The 10,684-nt window shown below is 53.6% G+C and overlaps 1 protein-coding gene across 2 annotated transcripts in view; it reads left to right on the forward strand.

The window, feature by feature from the left end:
- The window catches only part of atosb (atos homolog b), a 44,153-nt gene that overhangs the window by 24,864 nt on the left and 8,605 nt on the right, over positions 1-10,684 (forward strand). Inside the window, exons 2-3 of one of the 2 annotated variants that reach the window (XM_024003359.2) lie at positions 4,741-4,927; positions 5,860-7,249. In XM_024003359.2, coding sequence (XP_023859127.1) covers positions 6,056-7,249 — 1,194 coding nt within the window. In that variant the 5' untranslated portion in view covers positions 4,741-4,927; positions 5,860-6,055. The remainder of the gene's footprint in view (positions 1-4,740; positions 4,928-5,859; positions 7,250-10,684) is intronic. The other variant, XM_024003360.2, reaches the window with a different exon arrangement.

Here is a 10,684-nt window from a genome sequence, read left to right on the forward strand (position 1 = left end):
TCCGTAGTGACCCCTCTTTCTCTTCCTTGTAGCCTCTTTCTCTCCCCCTAGTACCCTATTTCTCTCATCTCCCCCTATGCCCCATCTTTCTCTCTTTCTCTCCCCCGTAGCCCCTCTTTTCTCTTCTTCGTGCCTCTCTTACTGTTCCCGTCCTTTTCCTCTTCTCTCCCGTCCCCCTCTTTATCTCTCCCCTGTAGCCTCTTCTACCTCTCCCCTGTAGCCCCTCTTCTCTCCTTCTCTTCCGTCCCCCTCTTTCTCTCCCCTGTAGTCCCTCTTTCCTCCCCCTGTAGCCCCTCTTTCTCTCCCGTAGCCCTCTTTCTTCCCCCAGTAGCCCTTCTTTCTACTTCCCCGTAGCCCCTCTTTCTCTTTGTCAAGCAGCATTCTCAGCAACTATCCAACTGAGCTGTTGGCTTAGCTAAGACCCCCATATTTCTCTCTTTCTCTCTCTCTCCATTTCTCAGTTCAATTCAAAGGGGATTTATTGGCATGGGAAACGTATGTTTACATAGCCAAAGCAAGTGAAATAAACAATGAACACAAAAGTGAAATAAACAGAAATTGCCAACAAACACATTACACACACAAAATATGTATCTTTCCTCTCTGTTCTGTTTTCTCTCGGTTCTGTTGGTTCTCTCTGTTTGTAGTCTGTCATTACATCCCTCCCTCCCCCTGTTCACGACGACGTCACATTCTAACACTGTGGCTCACGCTAACCTACAGTGCATTCGGATAGTATTCAGACCCCTTTTCTGCATTTTGTTACATTAGAGCCTTATTCTAAAAAACATGTATCAGCAATCTACACACACTACCCCATAATTGCAAATGTATAAACAGAAATACCTTATTTACAGATCTTTTGCTATGAGACTCGAAATTGAGCTCAGGTTTATCCTGTTTCTACAACTTGATTGGAGTCTACTGTACCTGTGGTAAATTCAATTGATTGGACATGATTTGGAAAGGCACACACCTGTCTATATAAGGTCCCACAGTTGACAGTGCATGTCAGAGCAAAAACCAAGCCATGAGGTCAAAGGAATTGCCCGTAGAGCTCCGAGACAGGATTGTGTCGAGGCACAGATCTGGGGAAGGGTACCAAAAATGTTCTGCAGCATTGAAGGTCCCCAAGAACACAGTGGCCTCCATCATTCTTAAATGGAAGAAGTTTGTAACCACCAAGACTCTTCCTAGAGCTGGCCGCTCGGCAAAACTGAGCAATCAGGGAAGAAGGGCCTTGGTCAGGAAGGTGACCAAGAACACGATGGTCACTCAAAGAGCTCCAGAGTTCCTCTGTGGAGATAGGAGAACCTTCCAGAAGGACCACCATCTCTGCATAACTCCACCAATCAGGTCTTTACGGTAGAGTGACCAGACGGAATCTACTCCTCAGTAAAAGGCACATGACAGAAAGATCCTTGATGAAAACCTTCTCCAGAGAGCTCAGGACCTCAGACTGGGGAGAAGGTTCACCTTCCAACAGGACAACGACCCCAAGCACACAGCCAAGACAACGCAGGAGCGGCTTCGGGACATGTCTCTGAATGTCCTTGAGTCGCCCAGCCAGAGCCCGGACTTGAACCCGATTGAATGTCTCTGGAGAGACCTGAAAATAGCTGTGCAGTGACGCTCCCCATGCAACTTGACAGAGCTTGAGAGGATCTGCAGAGAAGAACAGGAGAAACTCCCCAAATACAGGTGTGCCAAGCTTGTAGCGTCATACCCAAGAAGACTTGAGGCTGTAATCGCTGCTAATGGTTTTTCAACAAAGTACTGAGTAAAGGGTCTGAATACTTATGTGAATGTTATATTTCATTTTTTATTTTTTTTTACATTTGCAAAAAAATATCTGTAAACCTGTTTTTGCTTTGTCATTATGGGGTATTCTGTGTAGATTGATTTTAGTCCATTATATAATAAGGCTGTAAGGTAACAGTGGAAAAAGTCAAGGGGTTTGAATTCTTTCCGAATGCACTGTAAATCCCATCAAACTTTGATAGTGTCAAAATCATGTCAAATAAAATGTTATTCGTAAACCACAGGTGTAGACTGACAGTGCAGAGTGAAGATAAAAAATGTAATAAAAAAAATGACTGAGTCAATGTGCAGGGGTACGAGGTAATAACATGGCTATATACAGGGAGTACCAGGGGTACGAGGTATAATAACATGGCTGTATACAGGGAGTACCAGGGGTACGAGGTAATAACAAGGCTATATACAGGGAGTACCAGGGGTACGAGGTAATAACAAGGCTATATACAGGGAGTACCAGGGGTACGAGGTAATAACACGGCTGTATACAGGGAGTACCAGGGGTACGAGGTAATAACACGGCTATATACAGGGAGTACCAGGGGTACGAGGTAATAACAAAGTATATACAGGGAGTTACCAAGGGGTTAGCGAGGTAATAACAGGGCTATATATCAGGGAGTACCTAGGGTACGAGGTAATAACATGGGGCTTATAATTAATGCGGATGACTCAGGGGTACAGAGGTAAAAACAAGGCTATATACAGGGAGTACACCCGCCCCCCCTGGGGTACGAGGTAATACAACCGTATCTGCCGGAGTATTATACAGGGAGTTACCCAGGGGTACGAGGTAATGAACACGGCTATATACAGGGGAGTACAGGGGGTACGGAGGTAATAACAACGGCTTATACAGGGAGTACCAGGGGTACGAGGTAAATAACAGCGGCTTATATACAGGGAGTACCAGGGGTACGAGGTGAATAACAAGGCTATTTATACAGGGAGTACCAGGGGTACGAGGTTAATACAAGGCTATATAATCAGGGTAGACTCAGGGGTACGAGTAATTAACACATGGCTATATACGGGGCCAGACGGGTATAACACATGGTGGTACCAGGAGGGTAATAACACTGGCTGTATATACAGGGGAGTACAGGGGTACGAGGTAATAACAGGCTTATACAGGGAGTAACAGCAGGGTACGAGGAATAACACGGCTATATACAGGAGTACGGCAGGGGTACGAGGTAATAGAACGGTAATGAGGGGCAAGGTAGGTATACAGGCTGTACGGATACCAGGGGTAACGAGGTAATACAAGGCTATTACACGGGAGTACCAGGGGTACGAGGTAATACACGAGCTATATACAGGGAGTATACCAGGGTACGAGGTAATAACAACGGCTATGATCAGGGAGTACCAGGGGTACGAGGTAATACAAGGCTATATACAGGGAGTACCAGGGGTAACGAGGTAATAAAACGGCTATATACAGGGAGTACCAGGGTACGAAGGTAATAACAAGGCCTATATACAGCGCCCAGTAACCAGGGGGTACGGAGGTAAATAACACGGCTATATAAGGGAAGTACCCAGGGGTACGAGGTAATAACAAGGCTATATACAGGGAGTACCAGGGGTACGAGGGTAATAACAAGGCTATATACAGTACCAGTACTGAGTCTATGTGCAGGGGTATAATGGTAATAACATGGCTATAAGGCCCAGTACTGAGTCGATGTAAAGGGGTACGAGGTAATAACGAGGCTATATACAGTACATATAGGTACCTGTAAAGTGACTAGGCAACAGGATAGATAATAGTGTGTGTGTGTGACAATTTTTGGGGGGCCTTCCTCTGACCCCTGCTGGTGTAGAGGCCCTGGAAGGCAGGGATCTTGGCCCCAGTGATGTGCCGTTGTCAGATGCCAAGCAGTTGCCGTACCAAGTGGTGATGCAGCCAGTCAAGATGTCGTCAATGGTGGAGCTGTAGAACACACTGAGGATCTGAGGGCCAAATCTGTTCAGTCTGCTGATTCTCTCTGATGTCATGCACACTACAGGAACACTAGAGACATGCTCTCTCTCTGTACCTCTCTCTCTCTCTCTCTCTCTTTACCTCTCAATTCAAGGGGCTTTATTGGCATGGGAAACATGTGTTAACATTGCCAAAGCAAGTGAGGTAGATAATATAGAGAAGTGAAATAAACAATAAAAATGAACAGTAAACATTACACATACAGAAGTTTCAAAACAATAAAGACATTACACATCTCTCTTTACCTCTCTCTCTCTCTCTCTCTCTCTTTACCTTTCTCTCTCCCTCTCTCTATTTATATATGATATGTCAGCCGTTCATAAATATCTTGTCATCGTCAGCTCTTCTCCCATCAGATCACGTGATAACTTGCTCGTGTTCCATATTCCATGTAAGATGGTACTTGGAGGGTTCATCGGTTGCTCGTTGCAACATTACTGAAGTTGAAACTGATCTGCTGGTAATTTCATCTCTGCCAAAAGGAGATGTTAGAGGTAGTATTTTGAATCACTGTAATATAAATATAATTTAGCTGCATTTGTTGGAATCCCAGCATTTATATTCTGTTCACATTTATGGTGCCCATGTCACGTTGACCTTCTGCAGGGGCCATCTTGTTTCGTTCTAGGATGTTTTCTTGGAACAGTATCTTTCTCTCTCTGTGGGGGAGCACAAAGGGCCTGTTGTCAAGGCTGCAGGTTGTCATGGAAGCAGCTTGTTCATGGGAGCATGTTCTGGTCCAAAGGTTCAGCTTATTTGACTGGTTCATCTCTGCAATAAAAATATATTTTTCAGGAATTCCCTGATGGCCTGAATTATCTACTGAGGGGTTCCGTCACTGCAAGGTCCTGATAGAATGGTCCATAGGTTGACTCTGATCAATCAGTTAATTTATTAATGAAGCTAATTCTCTCTCTCTCTCGTGTCTCTAGGGATTCTCTGTGGAATGACCGTGTCATGATGCAGTCGCTGAGTCTCACCCCGCACCCAGGTGACGAGGGAGGGTGTCTCCGGCTGTCGGCCAATCACAGAAGGTGCTTTAGGATAGTCACTTCCTGTTTGTGTTCATCAATACTTCCTCTCGGAACCCTCCAGCCTCACTGACGTCCCGCCCCCTTGGTGAGTAGGCCACTCAAAGTAGCCTACTTTCAGCCAACACTTCTTAGAGAATCTATCTTTTATTTTCTCTCTGTCTCTCTGTCTGTCTGTCTGTCTCTCTCTCTCTGTCTTTTGTTCTGTCTCTCTCTCTCTCTGTCTTTTGTTCTGTCACTGTCTCTGTCTCGCTCTGCCTGTCTCTCTCTCTAATTTCTCTCTCCAGGCCAAAGTGCCAAGGTTCTGGTCTAGAAGCACGGTTTCGACTGCTCCTACAGTTTTGCTTAGGTACTGCAGTTTAACTGACACCAGGTCCAGAAAGACCCATTTCCAATTAGATACTTTAGTCATCCCCTTTGTGCACAAAGCAATATTGAATGATTCAAATCATTGAAATGTTCTTGGATGACGAGATGACATCGTCGCTGCTCGCACGGCTCCCTGTGCACACTGAGTGCTAGTGCTCATGTGATGTTAGTCTGTGTAAACCGGATGCAGCCCGGATATAAACAGTCCATGAATTGGCGTATGCGCACTTGAGTAGATTACCTCTCAAACAACAGGTCGGACATGTTGGACACAGTTTCCAGTTCTTTATTAAACCTCAGTGCTCCAGGCGGTAGGTAGTTCCTGTGTCCATCTCTTCCATCACTTCCTCTTCCTCCTGAAGCCCCGCCCCTTCCCGTGTGGCTGTGTGGGGATACTGGTGCTAGCTGCCACATGTCGTAACCGTGGTGATGGATAGGTAACTGTGGTAGGAGTCTGTGGGCACAGCTTTCTGATGTTGTGCCAGGTGTTGACGGATCAGGAGGGTATCGTCAGGCACAGAGCTGAGACAGGAAGCGTGTTGATTTACATTTACATTGTATTAGTGGGATAGTTATTAGCCATGATGGCATGTCCTGTTTTTATCATTGATAACTTGTTGCTGAGTGTGTCACACCTTTTCCTCTTCTCAGGTGCTATGCGTCTCTACTTCCTGGTTTACCGTGTGCTGATGATGTCACAGAAGGAAGTATAGGACCTCTCTTCCTGTAGAACATCAGCCTCCTTGCACTTTCTAGAACATCCTGTTCCTGCTGCTACTTGACTTCCTGTTAATTGCACAACGTCTCTCAGACGCTCTAAGGCTCTGACCTCTGACCCCAAGCAGCCATGAGGCACATTCACGTAGAACTGACGCGCGGCAGCAAGGAGGAGCTGGCTCCTGTGGAGCTTCCATCCGACGAGGGGGACCTGTCTCCTCCTGCGGCCCCCTCACAGGGCCCAGATCCTGGGGTGATGGTCGGGGTTTCCAGGCACTTTGGTCAGGAGCAGCTGCGTCTCCAGAAGGTCTACCAGCTCTCTATCTTCTCCCAGCTGGGGGGGTTCTCAACCTCAGACCCCCCCAGGACAAGTGAGGCCCAGCCGGGACAAGCCCCTCGGATGGCCAGGCCGGGGGTCAAGAGGGGCCTGGAGGAGCCCAAGCTTACCCACAAATGGCCCCACCTGGCTGGGGAAACATACAGAGATGAAGACGCCCTAGAAGAAGGGGTTCTGTGTGGGCCAGGACCTGGGGTTGGGATGGGGGTTGGGCAGGTATTCTCCTGCATCACGGTGGATCACAGAGACTCAGATGGGGACCTGTCACCTAGATCCCCCCCACCTGAACCCCTCTCCCCCGGCCACGTCCCCGCCCGACGCCCCGCACAGCACAACCACGACAGGCCCGTCCCGGACCCGTGGGCTCCGCTGTCTCCCAAATCACCTCCCATGGTTGAGCCCCACAGCCCCCTTGGTTCCCGCAGCCCGTTACCCAGCACAGAGCCTCCTCCTGATCCTGGAGGGTCCGGGGAGGGCTGCAGTAGTGGCTCCTCATCATCAGGACAGTGTCAGCCTAACTCCTGCAGTGACGAGGGTTCCTATTGGGCCCTCGGAGCCTTCGAAACCCCCAACCCCCCTGGACCTCCCCTCGGACCTACAGGCTCCCTCTCCCCCCACTACCTTCTCACCACAGACCCCCAGGGGCCCGGGGAGGGCAGAGAGTGTGGGGCCGAACTGGAATCCTCCCCACCCCATCCCAGTACCACAGCATCCATCAACGAGCTGGCCTCCCTGGAGAAGACCCCCAGCACCAGCGGGTTCCGTGGGGTCCCCTCGGTCCCCTGCCCGGCTAAGAAGAAACTTCTATCCTCTAGCGACACAGCAGAGTCGTGTTCGGAGGATGAGGGCCCCTCTACCTCTAAGAGGAGCCGTCTTGCACTGCTGGCCCCTGGCTTAGGGCTGGCCTCCTGCAGGGGCACCGATGCCAAGGCTGCCCCCTTCTGGAACCACCTGCTGCCTAACGCACAGGGCCGGGCCCATGCCAAGGTGAGGGGTACAGACCAGCACACACAGAACTAGACGCTGTTCGTAGTTTTTGCTGTCAGGCGTGTCATTGTGGCAGGCAGCTTCCCTTTTTAATGTAACAGTCATTTGACAGCCGAGTGGCTCCAGAATGTCTATTGAGAGAGCCTGTATTGTTCTCCCTATGCTATGTGTCGCCCAGATAGAACCCCCCCCGAGAGACTGGGCGAACAGAGAGAGAGAGACGGGCAGAACCAGAGAGAGAGAGACGGGCAGATCCAGAGAGAGAGAGACGGAGCAGAACCAAGAGAGAGAGACGGACAGAACCAGAGAGAGAGAGACGGACAGAACCAGGAGAGAGAGAGACAGAACAGAGAGAAGAGATGGACAGAACCAGAGAGAGAGACAGGACAGAACAGAGGAGAGAGACGGACCAGAACCAGAGAGAGAGACGGACAGAACGCGACGACGAAGAGAGAGAGAGAAGAGAGAGAAAGAAATACAATGGTTTAGTGAAGCACAATCCATCTGGGATCATCCAGTGGCTATAAAAAATTCATCCTATTGTTAATCTAAGCAAACTGGATGATCACCATCCATGTGGTCCAATCACGGTGGTGTAATAGATCTACACAATAGACATTAGATTCATTTCATTACAAATGCAACAGCCTACGTAGAGCATCACTCACCAAAACAACATAAAGGAATGAAGGTATACTGCCTGTGTGTGTCTGTAACAGTGTGTTGTGTGTATCAGAAAGCCAACATGTCTTGGGGGGGAAGAAAGACCAACAGGTCTCTGGGGGGGGACAGAAAGACCAACAGGTCTCTGGGTGGGGGACAGAAAGACCAACAGGTCTCTGGGTGGGGACAAGAAGACCAACAGGTCTCTGAGGGGGTGGGGACAGAAAGACCAACAGGTCTCTGGGGGGGGGGACAGAAAGACCAACAGGTCTCTGGGTGGGGACAGAAAGACCAACAGGTCTCTGAGGGGGTGGGGACAGAAAGACCAACAGGTCTTCTGGGGGTGGGGACAGAAAGACCAACAGGTCTCTGGTGGGGAAGAAAGACAACAGGTCTCTGAGGGGGGGGGGACAGAAAGACCAACAGGTCTCTGGGTGGGACAGAAAGACCAACAGGTCTCTGAGGGGGTGGGGAAGAAAGACCAACAGGTCTCTGGGGGTGGGGACAGAAATACCAACAGGTCTGAGGGGGGGGGGGACAGAAAAGACCAACAGGTCTCTGCGGGGGGGGGACAGAAAGCCAACAGGTCTCTGGGGGGGTGGGGACAGAAGACCAACACGGTCTCTGGGGGGGTGGGGACAGAAAGACCAACAGGTTCTTGGGGGGTGGGGACAGAAAGACCAACAGGTCTCTGGGGGGGACAGAAAGACCAACAGGTCTCTGGGGGGGGACAGAAAGACCAACAGGTCTCTTGGGGGGGGGCAGAAAAAAACGGGCGAGAAATAACTAAGAGATTGAATCTAAAAGAAAATGAACTCCCACGGCACCGGCCGCCGCGCCCGCCACCCGTCGAAGCGCAGAACGCGCGCACTGCCCCCCTACAGCCGCGCTACCAGGCACCGGTCCCGCAGGGGCCGCGGCGGTGACCGCGCTCAATTGGCGCCTCGTACGCGACCTGTGCGTGCCAAAAGCCAGCCACACGTGCGGCCATCGGCGAGGGCACTCCCCGCCATCCGGTTCCCGCCCGGCAGCCACTGGCGACGAACAGTGTAACGTCACACGGGATCAGCACGGACAAGTACCGCGCGAAGTAGCGCCGCCCCACTGGTCCCCGCTCTCGGTGCCGACACCGACGCCCATGAGGTCACAGCACGCTGGGCCGACGCGGTCGCGCGCTATCACGGTCGCGACACCCCCCACTTGGATGCCGCTCCGCTCGAGAGCGGCGCGAACAGGATCCGCTCCTGGCGATCCGCCCCGCACCACGGCGCGCGATCAGGAGGGAACGACGCAATAGACGTTCCGTCGCTGGTGCTCCGGCGGGCCGCTCCCCGCAGACTCTACTAGCTACCGCCGGCATCTCAACTGCCTGGTCCCAGGCGGAAGACCCTGCGCTGCGCCTCAATATGACCGCCCCGGACCTCTCAGGCGACCCCGGCAGCCAGAGCCAGCTAATCGGAGCGCCACCGACGGAACCGCGCCCTCCATCGCCCCTACCGGCCCAACCTCCCCCGTCCCAGCCCCACTGCCCTGCGCCTTCACCCGACACTCCGCCCCCGCCGCCGCGCGCACAAGCCAAAGGGCCGTAGCACCCTCCACCGCCCTGGACGACCCAGGCACTTCCTGCGACGCCCCGCCCCCAGCTGCCGCTCCCACGTGGGCCGCCCACAACAGACCCCGTCCAGCCCTGCGAATTGACCCGTAGATCTGTCCGCTTACCCCATCCCCATAACGGGCCCATGCTCCCGGCTGCTCCCGCGGCACCCCTGCCCGCGGCGCGGCGGCGCGCCTCCTCCGACTCCCCACCGAGCCCTGCACCCCCCGAGCTCACGCGTGAAGAGCGTCCCCCGAACCCACACCCTCCACAATCTGCCCCGCTCGCACCCGCCGACGCCGACCGCCGCCCGCCGCCCTCCACTGCTCGCCCCTGGACAGGCTCACCCCCATCCCCCGGTACTCCAGCCAGCGACCTCGCCCGCGCCGGCGCGCGGACGAACGCCTGCCCCCGAGGCGCCTCCCGCAACCGACGGCCCCCCCCCATCACCCCTTCCCCGCACAGGTCCCGTCCAGACCCAACTCACCCTGCCACGGCCGGCCCCGCCGGCGGGGCTCTATAGACTCGCCTTGAGCAGCACGGCGCGCCGGCCCGCCCACGGTGTGCCCCCTGAGCATGGAGACCTGACACCCGGCGCTGTCAGAGCGCTCGCCCCCGCCGCCCTCCCCCGCCCCGAGCCCGAGCCCCTTCAGCAGTCAGTTCCGTCCAACCCTCCCACCACCGCTGTAGTCCAGCGCCGCCTGCACCGCCCTCAACGGCTCGCGCCGCCGGACGGATGCCGCACCCTGCTTACAACGCCTCCGCGCCAGCGCACCCGTATACGACCCCCGCCCCGCCCTGGCCTGGCGCTGGAGATCCCCCCGCAGCTAGCACCACGCCACTAAACCCCGGCACACCCGCCTGGCAGGAGACGCCCTCGCTGACGCCCGCATCCCGTACGCTCTCGAAACATAGCCCGGGCGCAGCAGGCTGAACCACGTCGGCCGCCGTATCCGTCGGTCCGCCCAACGTGAAAGTGGGACCTACGAGCGCGGGACCCAGTAGCCCGCAGGCAGTCCCTGCGCCAACCTCCCGTCGACATCGACGCTAGTCGCCGGCGAAAAAACCGAATCGCCCCAACAAACGCGCACCGCGGGATCAGGCCGCGATCGGGCTACACGCGGCGGACGAGCTCGCACCTAGCGCATCGCCCCCACGTGTCGTCGCTGGAAACCCAG

The sequence above is a fragment of the Salvelinus sp. IW2-2015 genome, linkage group LG15, assembly GCF_002910315.2.
Source record: "Salvelinus sp. IW2-2015 linkage group LG15, ASM291031v2, whole genome shotgun sequence".
Classification (NCBI taxonomy): Eukaryota; Metazoa; Chordata; class Actinopteri; order Salmoniformes; family Salmonidae; genus Salvelinus; species Salvelinus sp. IW2-2015.